Source organism: Leishmania major, chromosome 31 (assembly GCF_000002725.2).
Source record: "Leishmania major strain Friedlin complete genome, chromosome 31".
NCBI lineage: Eukaryota > Euglenozoa > Kinetoplastea > Trypanosomatida > Trypanosomatidae > Leishmania > Leishmania major.
Genome location: NC_007272.2, coordinates 1,113,915 through 1,128,968, shown reverse-complemented (window position 1 = coordinate 1,128,968; position 15,054 = coordinate 1,113,915). Strand labels below are relative to the sequence as shown.

General features: G+C 59.6%; 5 protein-coding genes across 5 annotated transcripts; all 5 read left to right on the top strand.

Moving 5' to 3' along the window:
* Nucleotides 1–1,898: 1,898 nt before the first annotated feature.
* Nucleotides 1,899–3,287, top strand: LMJF_31_2270 (conserved hypothetical protein; the record flags this gene model as incomplete). The annotated part of the gene is made up of 1 exon (XM_001685162.1): nt 1,899–3,287. The coding sequence occupies one exon, from the start codon at nt 1,899–1,901 to the stop codon at nt 3,285–3,287; it is 1,389 nt and encodes a 462-aa protein (XP_001685214.1).
* A 1,072-nt stretch (nt 3,288–4,359) lies between these two features.
* Nucleotides 4,360–6,324, top strand: LMJF_31_2260 (putative aminopeptidase; the record flags this gene model as incomplete). The annotated part of the gene is made up of 1 exon (XM_001685161.1): nt 4,360–6,324. The coding sequence occupies one exon, from the start codon at nt 4,360–4,362 to the stop codon at nt 6,322–6,324; it is 1,965 nt and encodes a 654-aa protein (XP_001685213.1).
* A 326-nt stretch (nt 6,325–6,650) lies between these two features.
* Nucleotides 6,651–7,793, top strand: LMJF_31_2250 (putative 3,2-trans-enoyl-CoA isomerase,mitochondrial precursor; the record flags this gene model as incomplete). Its single annotated transcript, XM_001685160.1, has 1 exon — nt 6,651–7,793. The coding sequence occupies one exon, from the start codon at nt 6,651–6,653 to the stop codon at nt 7,791–7,793; it is 1,143 nt and encodes a 380-aa protein (XP_001685212.1).
* Nucleotides 7,794–8,573: 780 nt separating this feature from the next.
* LMJF_31_2240 (hypothetical protein) lies at nt 8,574–9,032 on the top strand (the record flags this gene model as incomplete). Its single annotated transcript, XM_001685159.1, has 1 exon — nt 8,574–9,032. The coding sequence occupies one exon, from the start codon at nt 8,574–8,576 to the stop codon at nt 9,030–9,032; it is 459 nt and encodes a 152-aa protein (XP_001685211.1).
* Nucleotides 9,033–12,561: 3,529 nt separating this feature from the next.
* On the top strand, nt 12,562–13,911 carry LMJF_31_2230 (hypothetical protein; the record flags this gene model as incomplete). Its single annotated transcript, XM_001685158.1, has 1 exon — nt 12,562–13,911. The coding sequence occupies one exon, from the start codon at nt 12,562–12,564 to the stop codon at nt 13,909–13,911; it is 1,350 nt and encodes a 449-aa protein (XP_001685210.1).
* Nucleotides 13,912–15,054: the final 1,143 nt, after the last annotated feature.

Here is a 15,054-nt window from a genome sequence, read left to right as displayed (position 1 = left end):
GATAACCTTGCACACAGGGACCTGGCTACGCACATCCCACTCGCGCTGACTCGGCTTCCACCGTCGGGTGCCCACGACTGCCCCACCCTCCCCCTGAGGCCCTTCAGGACGAAAAGCTGTGAGCTCTTTGTGCGCACGCGCTGTCACGCACAGCCGGCAGGGCGCCTCGCATCCGAAGAAAGCTTGCAGGGGCGCGAAGAGACGCCTGCGAACGAGCCGCCGTGTGCATGTGCGCGGAGCACGCGGCACCTCCTCCACCCGACCGTGTGGGCTGCTGAGGCACAGACGCCGGGGGGGGGGCATGACGCGAGCACCCCGAATGGCAGCATCGAGTCCTCCGGGCACCCATGTGGAGAGTGTCCACCCCGTACCATGGGATGCCGCTGCCTGAGGCGACGGAGGGCGCGAGGCACGGCACACAGGCGGAGCACAGGGTCTCCGGAGGGCCCTGGCCTGCGGCTGGCCAGCTGATTCCCCAAGCCCATGCGGCATGCACCTAGGCCACCACCACCCCTCTACTACCCGCACGGCGGACGCCGGTGGCGCAGCACGCGTGCGAGGGGGAGGCGCGAGGCAGGACGCGAAGAGCCCGTTCGACGCATGCCCCCGCTTCGACGGCAGTCGGCTGGTCCTAGAGGGCGAAGATGCCACCGTGGTGCAACGGAGGCGTCTGCGCTGTGGTTGTGTGTATGCGTGCATATATACCTGTCGACGTGCTCGGTGTGCGGTGGGGGTTAGTCGAACGAAAGAATCTGCCTCGGTATCGTCGCCGTTTCGGCGCGTGGTGAAAATGCTTTTCTGGATAGCGGCCGGATGCGCTCCCTCGAAAAACCTCGCCGGGAAGTCGCGGAGGGGATCGGAGTGATGAGCATCAACATGGTGACGCCGTGGATGGGAAAGGATATCTGTGCAAACGGGCGGATGCCTCGCGACTTTTTCAGACGGCTAGGGCAAAGGTCTGTTGATGGGTTTCGTCGTAAATCCCCCAGAGAGGCCAAGGGTTGCCATGGTCCGTGTGGGTCTGTGTGCACGCTTCCGTTTCCATGGGCAGTCTGAACGGAGACGCACACGCACGCGTTCACCAGCAGACATCATTCTTGGCGAGGTTTTCACGGGTGTAGGTGGCGTTCCTGTTACACTTCTACAGCGTCTCTGTAATGTCTTCACCGGGCCCCGGGTGCCCCGGCGGAACAGGGGACTCAAGGGTCAGTGTCTTGCCCGAACCTGTGTCCTTGATTCTGTTTTGCTTGCATTTCTATCGTTTATACGGTGATGGCGTCATTGATCGCGTCTTCAGGATCGTTGTGCCTTGTGTGTGTGTGTGTGTATGTTTGTGTGTGTGTGTGTGTGTGTGTGTGTGTACTGTTTTGTTTCTTCGGTGGGCTCTCCGCGGGCGCATTTCGCGTGTGCACCTCTTCTCTCTCCCGTGAGCTCTGCAGGCTTCTTGTGTTGAGTGTTAATGCTCAATGGTGTGTTTCTCCGTAGCGACACAAGCTAGGATGCGTGAAAATGATCGGAATTGTCACGAGGAGAGGGGTGGTGGCGGCCGAAATGATTGTGGGCCATGCTTGCTACTGCGCAGCAAGCGAAGCCGCTGGCAAGGACGGCCTGGCATGCGAAACACGACTCTTCAGGTTGCGTGCCAACTTAGTTTTCAAAAGCTGCGAGGAGGGGTCTAATGGCGTCGGCTCTGCGCTGTCTTTCCTTTTCCTTCAGCAAGTGTGCTGTGTACTCGTTTCTGTCTTCTCCGTTCCCCACCTACACTGCCCCGTGCCCATCGCTAACTCTCCCGCTGACGACGTCTCGCGTAACGCAAGAACGGTCTTGGCTTCGAACCTATTGCGTCGGCTTGAAACGATTTCACCGTTACACCCGTACACGCACTCAGACCTTCCGCGATGTCGTCGGACTCCGGTATCAACGCAGCGTTGCTGAATCTCTGCGCTCAGCTGCAGGACGGTGGCACCAGGTCCGCGGCCAATGAGGGCCCATCCGCCCCGAATTGCGCCGAAGGATCTCAAGCAATGGCTGAGCAGTCCCGCACGAGCGCTGCTCCGTGTGCTACAGCACTGGCTGCTGTCCCCGCTGCAGCTGCTCAGGACCCAGCGAGACCAGCCTCTGACTACGAGTGGCTTCGCAGCGCCCTCGCCTCGGTCGAGTCACCGGAGAAGCGGGTCAAACAGCTTCTTTTCAACATGGAGAACCTAACCACAGAAGGGAAACCGGGGCCCTTGGCGCAGGAAGAGCGGCTGGAAGCATTGGAGGAACTGGCTGACATGGTCGAGGATGTCAACTGGGCAGCGGAGTTTGCACTCATGCAAGGGCCGCAACGCCTTCTTGACGTGATGCGTCGTGAACGCGCTGCGCACCCTCTCCTTGTGACCGGAAGCGGAGACGCTTCCGCCAGTGTGGAGGCCGCTATCGGCACTGGCAGAGGGGATCCAGAGGTGCAGACTGCTACTCACGATGGTATCCCTTCGTCAGCAGTACCGCTCTTCATAGAACTCGCCATGATCATTGCCCACTCAGCACAGCTGAACGAACCAGTGCAAGCCGCGTACGGAGCCGCTCATTGGGAAGACATCATTCTCCCCTTCATGGGTGACTGCATCGCATCAGTTCAAGATCTCCTGCATGTTGGGAGTGACGGCCACGTGATTGGCGCACAGGGTGACAGTACCGAGGCTGCGAGTGTAGCTGCAGGAGCCGCGTCTCTGATGCGCCTGCTCGGCGCCCTGCTGCATGCGTGCAGCTGCCTATGCCGCGATTCCTCACCAAACACCGTTGTGTTTTTCCAGACCAGCGGTTTAGCTGTTCTTATGGATACGCTGAGACTCACGCGAACGCTGCCAGAGTCGCGTTTGGTGGGCACAGCAGAGGATGGACGCACACCCGTGGCTGTCACCAACGTCGCCTCAGACACAGCATCTAATGAGGAGGTGGACGACATCTATGCCCCGCTGCTTGGCACGATGCACAAAGTGGCTGCGCGGGCCCTCTTCTTTGTTGCCTACCTGGCCTCCACCGGCGTATCCAGCGAGCAGATTATACAGCTCGCATGCCTGCACGCGGAGTCGGGTAACAGCGGTGAGTCAGTCCAAAAGGCGGCAGCGCATGCCCTCACAGCGCTGGTGGAAAAGAGTCCAAAGGCGATCAAGGAAGTCGTGCGCGCCCTCATGCCCCATCGACTTAAGGAGTGGCGGACACAAGTACAGCGCGCCATGGACGACCGAGAGACGCAGGACGAGCGCCTGCACTTCCTGGATGCACTCGATCGGATCAGCTGAGCAGGACGCTGACACGACCCACCACGTGCCGTCAGCATTCTTCTCTTTTTCAGCTGCTGAGGTAGAAGCTTCAACAACAGGCTGTGAGCTCTTTGTGCGCACGCGCTGTCACGCACAGCCGGCATGGCGCCTCGCATCCGAAGAAAGCTTGCAGGGGTGCGAAGAGACGCCTGCGAACGAGCCGCCGTGTGCATGTGCGCGGAGCACGCGGCACCTCCTCCACCCGACCGTGTGGGCTGCTGAGGCACAGACGCCGGGGGGGGGGGCATGACGCGAGCACCCCGAATGGCAGCATCGAGTCCTCCGGGCACCCATGTGGAGAGTGTCCACCCCGTACTATGGGATGCCGCTGCCTGAGGCGACGGAGGGCGCGAGGCACGGCACACAGGCGGAGCACAGGGTCTCCGGAGGGCCCTGGCCTGCGGCTGGCCAGCTGATTCCCCAAGCCCATGCGGCATGCACCTAGGCCACCACCACCCCTCTACTACCCGCACGGCGGACGCCGGTGGCGCAGCACGCGTGCGAGGGGGAGGCGCGAGGCAGGACGCGAAGAGCCCGTTCGACGCATGCCCCCGCTTCGACGGCAGTCGGCTGGTCCTAGAGGGCGAAGATGCCACCGTGGTGCAACGGAGGCGTCTGCGCTGTGGTTGTGTGTATGCGTGCATATATACCTGTCGACGTGCTCGGTGTGCAGTGAGGTGCGTAGACGCGAATTGAAACGGTAAACGGGCCAGATGCGTTGTTGTTAGTCATCAAGTAACTCGTGCTACCTCGCTCTAAGTCAATCACCACCACGACCACTTCTCATGCAAAGCAAACCATACAAGAGCTCCACAATAGGTGGAGGCTACATCAGATGGAATTCACTGTCCGCCACTGCCACCTGGTTTTGGGGCGTCCGTGCAGGGGACGGAAAGGGTATCGTGCAGACCACACATTACTCTGGCACCGAAGCAGGATGCGGATATATGTTAATCCTCGGCTTTTTGATGTTTGACGGACAGAAGGGCACGCTGCTCGTCTGGGCTCCGGATCTTCTCTTGTCGCGTTTCGTGCTCTCGCCTCCACCTGCATGCCTTCTCACCGACACAACTCTCCCGTCGTCGTCGCTGCCGAGATGAGAGGGCAGGATTTTTGCGCGGCGGCACTGCTAGACTGTGTTTGCTTCCACATGGATCGATCGACGCACATATGGAACCCTATCCAGTGCACTTTGCAGCTCGTCTTCAGCCGCCCCAGTAGCGGCGCGGCGATTCGAGCTGGCTCCGCCTACCACGGCACATCTATCATCCGCTACCGACGCGAGCCGTATCGGGACACAGCCGACAGCGCCGCGGGAGCCGCAAGCTCTGGCGCAACTTCTCCCTCTGAAGGCAACTCCGAGTATGAGGACTTCCTGCGACACCGTCGCGTGATAGCCGAAAAAAACGCCTTGCACCTTCACGCACTGACCACGGCTGGCGGTATGTACAAGGACGTCAGGGTGCTCGATATCCAGTCCTACCAGGTGAGATGCGTCTCCGCCTCTGTTGACACGGCCGCGGCAGTGCTCAAGATTGTGTCCGTCGAGCAGGAGGATGCTTGTGCGGCATCAGCGGACAGCAGCACCGGCGGTGGAGCTGCGAAAAGGAAGGGAAGCTCCAAGGTTCGGAAAAAGGGCGGCGCGGCTGTCGTGGAACATGATGACCAGACGTCTGGCGACTCGCCCGCAACCGCCGCAGTGGACTGGGGATCTAAGCTGATCCTATTTGAAGGCTCCGGCAGCTTACCCCCGCTCTCTGAGGTGGATCTGACAAGTCAGTTTATTGGCAGAGTTCAGTCTTTTGACTGTGGCGGCATCTACGCCGCATGCGGGATCGGTAGCAACCCCGGCACCGAGGATGTACCCCTACTCACGCATTTTGAGGTGCGCTTTGCCCGGTGCGCGTTTCCGGCCCCCGACGACCCGCAGTACCGCCTCGACTGGCAGCTCAAGAGTATCCAGGTGCCCAGTAGCTTCCGCACCATCTTGACGAACGGCGAGGAGCGTGGTCGCAAGAAACTGGCGGCGCAGCAGGCGGTGCAGGTGAGCTTTTCGCCGTGCGGCCCGCTACCCGCGTACGTCTTCTCGTTTGCGTGCTTCCCAGGCCTTGCGAAGCTGGAGAGCACATCCGCAGCTGACGATGGGCTGGAGGTGGTAGAGGGAAGCGTGGACATCCCGAAGTTTGCAGGCGGCATCGCCAGCGGCCTCAGCGACACCAGTAACCTGTCCTACACACTCGTTCCGGTCCGTGTACTGGCGCGACGGCAGGCGCGAATCGCTACGGCAACCCTCGAGCGCGTCTTACGCCTCACCATCGAGGCTGTGACAGCGCTCCAGCAGCTCTTTCAGTGCCCGCTACCGCTCCTTCAGTGCGAGCACCTGGACGTCCTCCTTGGTCCAACAATGCCGTATATCTCTGGTATGGAGCACCACTGCTCGATTATTCTCAACGAGGCCATCTACCAGCCAGGCAAGAAAACTGCCGCCGCCGGTGGAGGGACTGCGCACCGTACCGCCGAGGTGGAACAGACAGAGCTCATTGTGCACGAGCTGACTCACCACTGGGTCGGAAACGCCCTGGGATTGCCGTTTGCCGTGAAGGAGGGCATCTGTCAGGTAATCGAGCAGTGCCTCGGCGACAAGCTACTAGGCAAGCCCATGCGCACCTACAAGGCAGACAGCAGCGCCAGCACAAAACCGGAGAGCTCATCGCCCTCCTCCTCGACTGCGACGCTGCCGAAGAGCGCCATTCGGGCCTCTGAGAAAGGCCGCGAGTTCACAGGGACCTCGTACCAGCACGCACTCCGCGCCATTAAGCAGCTGGTCGCCGCGCACGGGTTTGACCGCTTTGCCGCGTGCCTGCGACAGCTCATGCACGTGCACGTCGTTCTTCCCGCCATCGCAGTCGAAGAAGGCGGCGGACTTCAGGTGCTGCGGTGCATCCGTTCTGACGTCGCCTCTCCGCCGTACCTAAGTACGGAGCAGTTTCTGCGCACCGTGGAGAGTGCGTTGTGATTTTCCATGATGTGTGAACATTGCATGGGGGACGCTCTCATCGGAAAGGACGCGTCTCTGACGCTATTGTGGAGACGCTGTGGATGCCGATTAAGCCTGCACCGATGAAACCCTGCCGTAAGAGCAGGATGCGGCTCAATACGACGTGGCTCCGACGCGGGTCCGATGCTGTTGCGCGGCTGGCTTTCGGCACGCGCGGTGTCTCATCAAACGACGCTCGGAACATCAGGCTGCACGCGGGCTCTACTACAACGTGCGCACATGCGTATTACCCATCCTCGCTCTCCGCTTGCTCCTGAACCTCTTGTCGCACCTCTCCCCCTTCTATGAAGTCGTCTCTTCGCCGCCGCGTCCGCCAGGCCTCCAACGAAGACCCACCATATCCCACATTCCTGTCGCACCGCCTTTTTGTTTGCTGTCGTCGCAGCACTTCCGCGATCATGCGCCGTGTCATCTCGTCTTCTCTCACCCGTGGCGCCGGCACTCTTGGCGTCATGTCGGGGCTGTTTCAGCTCACGCAGTACCGCTTCCAGTCGCAGCCACCGCCCGGTGTGCCGCAGGGCCGGCATCAAGACCTGAATGCCGCTCATGCGGGATCGAAGCACAGCGACGATGCGCAGCCAGAGTTTGTGCCCCCAAAGAAGCCGACAGAGGTGCCCAAGCTTGTGAGAATCAACACGAATGAGAAGGGCATCACAAACGTGCAGCTGGCCCGTGCCCCGGTGAACTCGATGAGCCTGGAGCTCTTCCAGGAGCTGAACCAGTGGATGCTGTGGCTTGGGAGCAACGAGGAGACGAAGGCTGTGATCATCTCCTCTGCGATTCCGACAGTCTTCTCAGCTGGACTGGACCTCGTCGAGGTGCATAACCCGAAGCCGGATCGCGTCGCGGTCTTCTGGCAGAGCTTCCAGGAGATGTGGCTCATCCTCAATTCCTTCCCCAAGCCGATCATCGCGGCGATTACCGGCAACTCTCCGGCGGCGGGCTGTATCATCGCGATGGGCTGCGACTACCGCGTGATGGCTCGCGGACCGAAGGGCAACACGAACAACAACCGACTCTACCGCATCGGTCTTAACGAAACGAAACTAGGACTTGTTGCCCCACCGTGGGTGATGCCAGCCTACGCCTACCTGCTGGGCTCGCGCCAGGCGGAGCGGATGCTGCAGCTGGGCGAGACACCCGTGGCCGATGATGCACGAAATCTCGGGCTCATTGATGAGGTGGCCGCCGATGAGGAGCGGGCAATCGAAGTGGCCTACCAGCAGGCGGAACGCTTTCTCAGCGTGCCGCAGCAGTCTCGGTGGATGGCCCGTGATATGATGCGACGCGAGTACCTGCAGATGCTTGCCTCGGACGAAGAGCGCAACTACGATACAGAGTTTTTCACGCAATTTGTGCAGAGCCCTGAGGTGCAGAAGAACCTTGAAAGCTACCTGGAACGCCTCAAGAGCTGCTCTCGTAAGTAACGCTGAGTGATTTTAGCGCGGACTCGGCGCATCGACGTTTTATTCCTCTCTTCAGTCAACACTTGAAACCCACGGAAGTGTAATGGCGTCTTTCGCATGCGTGCTCCTCCTGCCTTCCTCGTGCTCACGTAGAAGAGAGAACGCAAGATTGGCGGCGTTGACAATGGGGTGATGTGATACGACCGAGTGTTCGCATGGATGGTGTCTCGATGAGCCTGAGAGAAGACTCCTGTAAAGGAGACGTGTCTTAATCATAAAACATCAAAAAGAGAAGCAAGTGCGCGACGATGGGGAGCTGCTCACCGAAGTAAACATGCCTCCATGATGCGCGTACGACATCGCAAGCAGTAGGATGAGCAAATGTGAAGGGTGCGTCGTGCACACTTCTTTTTGTGCGGCTTTTATTTTCGTTCTCCCGTCGCCCACTCGCAGCGATGGACGGATACTGGAGAAGGCGGATGGTCAGGCCCTTGTTGTCTTGCGCGCTCAGCGGCACGATTGGGCAGAAATGTAGAGGGTAATCGAGTCAGGTCTTCTTCACCCCGTGCAGCGCTGTCTCCCCGCATGCCCATGTGAAGGAACTCATGCAAACCGTTTCGGTCCTCCCTACTCCTCCCTCCCCCCCCCTCCTCTTCTCCGTCTCTTCCTCTCAGCACCGCCTCTTTGGCGCTCTGTCATCGGTGCCGTCAAGCAACGGCGGGACAGCCTCTCTTGAACACGCCTCCACCTCGATCCCGTTTGTTTGCGTTCCTTTCCAGCACGGCATCTCCTTCCTGCGCAATGCCGCCGTCAACGGGCACAAACGCGGACATCTACCTCCTGACGCTGCCGGTCATTTTTGGTTTTGTGCTGCCCTTCGTTGCAGCAATCGGTTTCTACCAGTGCATATCCTACAGTCGTGCCAAAGCCATCTACGAGAAGCGCATCTTCGTCATGCGGAAGAAACTTCGCCACCGACTGCGCCAGTGCAAGGCGGAGGGTGTCTTTACGCCACGTCACAAGATACGCGAGCACGGCTTCGAGGACTTGTGCGAGCTCTCTAGCGATGACGACGATCACACCAGTCCGGGCAACAGTCCTGAGAGGGGGAACCACAGCGTGCCTAGCGACTCACGGACGTCCGATCGAAGAAAGTCGCAGAGGTCCACCAACCGCAGCGGTGAATCATGCCCCTCCTTTGTGCTCGAAGATGTGAGTATGTTAGAGAGTGAGGAAGGGACCTCTGACGATTCGTGGTGAGCGGTGTGAGTCCGCGATGCCCTTGCAGCGGTTTGCGGCATCTTTTTCTTTCCTTGTGGTGTGTGGTGGCCAACATATGTGGATAGCCTGGTCACTTCCGTCTCTCAGATGCCCTCGAGCCGCGCCACGTCCTCGGGAACTTCTTGTTTCGTTTTTCCCCGTATATCTCCCCCCCCCCCCCCATCCCCATCCCTTTCTCCTTCCCCTTTTTTTACTTCCGTCTGCTTTCCTTACATCTCTCCCGCCTACCTTGACTGGATGGCGCTCCTGACGTTTGTTGTCTTTCCGCTTGTTTTTTCGTCATTGGTGGGAGTCTCATGTCTTCCTTGTCCCCCCCCCCTTTCGCTCTTGTCTGCTCCCCCCTCCCCCAACTCTACGCAAACACACACACGTACACCTCGCTGAGCGGTGCGTTCTTCTCTCTGTCTCCGTCTCTCTTCATGTGGATTGAACTAGCGCCCCGCCTCTTTGGAAATAATCTCCTCTCACGTTGTCGGACCGAGGCTCACGTCGTGTGCACGGGCTGTCCGTCCTCTGTGACATGCTGCTCCATGCGGCACTGATTCTTTCCACGCTGACGTGTGCCATGTAGGAGTAACGAAAAGCGGTGCTACTGCGCTCGCCCTCCTCCATGTCGCTGTCGCCAAGGCTTCAGCCCTCCTCCCCTCCTCTCCCTCAGTCTCCCTCCATACATCTGGTCTCTCTGCCTCCTTCCAGCTCGTTTTTTGCCTTCGTCTTTGCGCGTTGCACTCACGTGTGTATCCTCTGCCCTCACTCTCACCTGCACTACTGGAAGGGAAAATCAGGGTCATGTTTTCCCACGCCCCAGCTGCCGTTCCGCAGCTGCTGATGTTTCCCGTCGCCCTCCTTTTTCTTCCGTGGTGTTGTCAAAGTGTGTGTGTGTGTGTCTCGTGCTTCTCAGAGTTCATCAGAGCCCTGTTTTGCAAGTGTCTTGAGGCCATAAAACAAGGCAAACAACTCTCCCGTGTACGCGAACGCGGTGATTTGTAATTTCTGCGTATCTCGATACCGCTCGCCGACGTGGTGTCGTCTCTGAAATCAAGGGCCGAGGCAGCCACGCTGGGAAGAGCATCTTTCGTGCACGTGCACGCGCATTGTCCCCCTTTTTTCGTGGTGCGAGCTCAGCGACGTACCTCACATCTGTCGTGCATTGGCCCCTCCTCCTCCTCCTCCCCGCTCCGTCTCCTTCTTGCTCTTTGCGCCGACCGCATGTGTGCTCGGCTGTAGCGGCTCTTCTCTGGCGCGCGTGACGTACTTTTCGTTTTCGACTCGTGTGGCTCTCTCGCTTTATCTGCTTTCGTTGTTGTTTCTTGGGTGTTGTTGGTGTGCGTCGTGGCTCTGCACGAGGCGCCTGCTTCTCTACCTCGATGAGGGCCCTTCGGCCTCCAGCTCTGCTCCCTCTCGGTGCCTCTGCCTTCTTTCATGCGGGCTCTTCCCTCCTTTATCTCGCGCTCGCCTCCTCTTCCGCGCCGTGCTGCGCAATCAAGGGTGTCGACGAACCAACAGCGACGCACAGGGGTTATCCCTTCTCCTGCTATGGGTGCCCCCCCACCACCACCACCACCGCCCCAGTGCGCTGTGGCATGGTGTGCCATACAATCTGGTGCCTCGCACGGCAGGCGGAAAAATGGGGATTGGCGGGGGAAGACCCTCTCATTATTTGCTGAAAGCGGGGACGAGCGCCGGTTATCACACGAGATATGCACACCACGACCTCTGCCACAGGCTGCTGGCACGCCCAGACGCCTTTTCCCTCTGCTCACCGTCCCTCTCACCCGTGCGCTGTACCGTTGTTGCGCTCCGCATTACCACATTAGATGCAAAGCAGTCGAGTAGTCCTGCACTGGGAAGACCGTGCGGACAGCGATTTGTGGGCATTGGTGGTAGCGTCACCCCACCTCGCTTCTCACCAGTGGATGGTGTGTGGACACCTCAGTGCGTGATATCACAGGGTCCAGCGCCCCTCCCCCAACTCTGTGTGGCGAGGAGCCAAGCAGCACCCCTTATGCCCTGTCAAACCTGAACCACCTCTGGCGGTGACAGGGTCAGGCACCGGCGAGGTCAGGGCGATGTATCGCCACTGACTTAGGCGGCGAGGCCCTGAACGGCGCGAGGTCGGAGCGGCCTGTGACACCGGACACGCTTTTGTCATCCATACAGTGGGCGAGGTGTCAGGGGAACTCGAGTGTATCTCACCCGGCCCTCGCTGCTTACTGGTGTGCGGAGGCGGGGTGTCACCCCGAGAAGAGGGATGCACCAGGGGTGGCGGCCGGCATGGTATGAGCGGCCTTTAGGAAGGGGGCGCGTAGAGTTGGAGGCGCGTGCCGTGCTCAGATGGCGGAGTCGGTGCCGTGCTGTAGCGCGTGTCTACGGCTGCCGTCGCACCACGCAGGTAGGGGGAGCTGTGACAGGCTGAGGGGGTGGTAGAGTGGGGGTGAGGCCGTGTCATGTGGCTTTGTGGAGACGAGTACGCGGACGGAAGTGAAAATGTTTGATCACATGATGGTAAACCGCGGAAGCACAAGAAAACGGCACCTTACCCCATCTGCGACGCTCCATTTTTTTTGTGCCCGTGTGCTTCGTCCTTGAGTCCCCTCCCTGCTTCGAGTCGCGCGCTTCGCTAACGTCACGTGCAGTGGGGGGACCTTGAAAGAGTGCGATCGGCGGTATGTGCCAGCTTGTCCTGTGCTGTGCGGCAAGAGCTATCGCGAGTCCTACTGCAGATGTGTCCGTCTCCTTTCAAGCGCTTCCTACGCAACTGCGGTGTCACTTTATTTTTCGACCCTTGCGTTTCTCTTTCCACGCCGCTTGCTCCTCCGGCGTCTTCTAAGGGCTCTAGTGCACTCTACATCAGTGCAACGGGTCTTTGGGTGCTCTTCGTAGGCCACCCTTGCCCACCCCCCGTACCTCATTCCTCTTGTGATGCATCAGTGACCCATACAACAATACGCAGCCTGCGCTGTCCACGTCTCTTTCACTCTTGCTTATCGCCGGCCTGGATAGCTTGCGTTTCATGCTGGTGAGTTTGCCCGTGTAGGTGACGGGTGCTCTGTTCTCGTGGTTGTGGAGGTACACGCGGTCGACTCACTCATCCCCTACAGCGGGCTCTCTGCCATCACTGTATCTTTCATGCGCTGCCTCTGCCTAGCACCCCTCCCCCTCTCTCACTGCCTCCTGACCACGTCCTCTGCGTCTTTAGGATTTCGCTTCTCCGCCCGAAGCGTCGAAGCTTGGAGGCGCACGTGACTTGCCTCGAGGCTCCGTTATCCACTGCCTGTTTCGCATCCGTCGCCGGCTTCATGTTCTCGCTGTCCTGTTCGTGAATACGGTTTCTCCTCAGAGCGCTTTGCTGCTGGTAACCCTTCATGCGATCGTCTGTGTTCTTCCGCACAGGACCTCCACTGTCTCTCTGTCTTGGGCGCCACACATCCGATGAGCTCTGGACTCGCTCATAGACATCCATCCCATTCTCCCTTTGAATGGGCTCACCCTAACAAATCGGCGCACGATGCCTTCCGATACAGAGAGCAGCGATGTCACCGATGGTGACCGGCCGCTGTCGGCAGCCGCCTCTGTCTGGAACATGACTGAGTCCAGCGGCGCAGCCGCCAGCGATCGCGACGCCAGTGCACCGCTTCTGCTTCAGATCCGCTACAGTAGAGCTGCCCAGACGCCGGAGCTACTTGTAGTAGACACGCCACCGTCGCCCAGCCGACCGTACATCCACTCCCAGTTATTGGCGCAGGGACTCCCGCTTGGAACGCAAGGCTCCAGCAACGCTGATGTTCACCCCGGTACGCCCACAACCGCCGGTGCCACACCGCACCGTGAACAAAAGTCGGAGATGAGAGTCGCGGGACAACAGACCCCTTCGGCGATGGCGCGAGAAGTGTCGGTGTGGAGTGAGGCCTGCGCAACCGACTCCTTCGCTTTGCTGCGAAACGCCCGGGAGCCGTCGCTCTCCTACAGCTGGACGGAAAGCTACCTGGCCGAATCCCCGTCGACAGCAAAGGCGCGATGGATGCAGCAGCGGACCTTCGGCCCTGTTGTACAATCTGAGGGCGGCGGCAGCAGCACTGTCTCCTCCACACCTCGAGCTCCCTGCGAAACAGAGGCGGTGTGGAGCGGTGTCCAGGGGTGCAGCGGAGCCGCACGCGCCGGCGCTGCCGAAGCCGTAGATCTGCCGCAAGACGGACCGGGCGATGAGCGAAGTGGGGCCACCCGCGGCGGCGGCGGTGCGCGGCGTCGACGCTTTCATCTGACGGCGGCGGAGACGGGTGAAAGGGCTCTCGGCGGAGAGAGACCTCACGATGGCGTGTTTGACCACGTCGCCGTCGACCATGTTGGAAAGTGCGCGAAACCAACGACGACCAAGCCACTCTTTCATGTAAACAGAGGTGACACCTCCATGCGTGCAAACAGCGCCTCAGCAATGATTGCCACAGTCCAGCAACCGCATCGGATGGGACAAATAGCACCGATAGCGAAGCTGCAGAAGGTTCTGAACGCAGCGGCTGCAGTCAACACCACGGAAGGCGTGAGGCTCGATTCTGATGACGGGAAGGCAGGGGTGTCACCGTCACCGACCACCAACGCTAATTTGCGAGAAGTGGGCTTCTCTTCGGCGCTCCTCGACATTGTTGCCGCTTCGAGGTCACTCTCTTCAGCACGATCTGTCAACGTTGCAGGCAGTCGCAACGTGCTCAGGAGTCGCTCGTCGTCCGACAGCCCGAGCCAGTGTGAAAGCGACGGAATGGGGTGCAGCCCCACCGAGATGGAGCAAAGTCGTGGCAATCTCAGAGCCTCTCGATGCTGCCCGCCACGCGGCCGCGTCCTCAAAGTCATCTACGAGGATTGAGGGGGGTATTGGAAGCTCGCATGCCCGTGCCGAGCGCTCCGAAAGATGGGACCGCAAGGGCACGTGGATTTTCAACTCGAGAGTGAGTAGTCGGCCTACTCAGCCAAGGTCCCACACGGATGGAAGCCGCTCCGGGTACTCGAGCCGCTCACCTTGAACCAAAACGAGAACAGGCGGGACGGCGGCGGGGCCTATGTGGTGCGACTGCCGTTTTCGGGCCCTCTTTTTCCTCGCTTTTTCGATCGACAGCTCCTGCGTTTTCCTGTCATGTGCGCGCGTGTGTGTGGAGGAGCGCCGATCAGATCGTGCGGCGTGTCATACGAAGTCTCTTGCGTGTAGATTTCTCGCGCTGTGGCTTGCCTCCGTCTCTGCGTCTGCTTCTTTCCGTTTTTTTTTCGGGGGGAGGATCCATCACCTCTCTCGTTTCATATTCTGTGTCTGTCGCTTCTGGGCCTGCATCTGCTCGTGCGTGCTTGCGCCTGTCTTTCTATTTTGTCTTCTGCGTGCATGTTGTTGCTCCCCACCACCACCACTTCGTTTTCTTCACCTCATCTGTTCCCTCTTCTGATGCCCCGCGTCTCTTCTCACGTGTCACGCTTGACGAGAGAAGGAGAGTAGAAACGGTTCGACTCTCATGACACAGAAACAGAAGAACAACAAGAAGGTGCCCGCGGCATTGTTGCACTGCAGCGAAGGCTGTTGGCTGTCTCTTTCGATGTTGTCCATGTGCGCTTGTCGGAGGACTCGCCAGCGCAGAAGCAATGCCGCTATATGCCGTTGAAGCCCATTGGTAAGTGGAACAGGTCCACCTGCCTACCCTCGTCGTGGGTCACAATGATTCTCTGTCTCTCTTCATGCTCCTCCCTCTTCCCTACCCCCAACGGGTGCAACGCTGCCTTTCGCCCTCCCACGTCTTCTTTCGGTTTACCAATCCTCAAACGTCACGCTTATTCCGCCAGTGCGTCCGCGAAAGTGTGCCACGACACCACTGCAAGTGCCGAAGCAACGCACAGCTCTTCTTTTTTGCTTGTTTCACCCTCTCATACAGCATTCACCAGCCCAGATACCGTTAGGCTGGACAGCACCCGCCAACCTGTCACCTTTCGAACCCCGGTGGCGTTCTACAGCGCACACAGTGTGGCT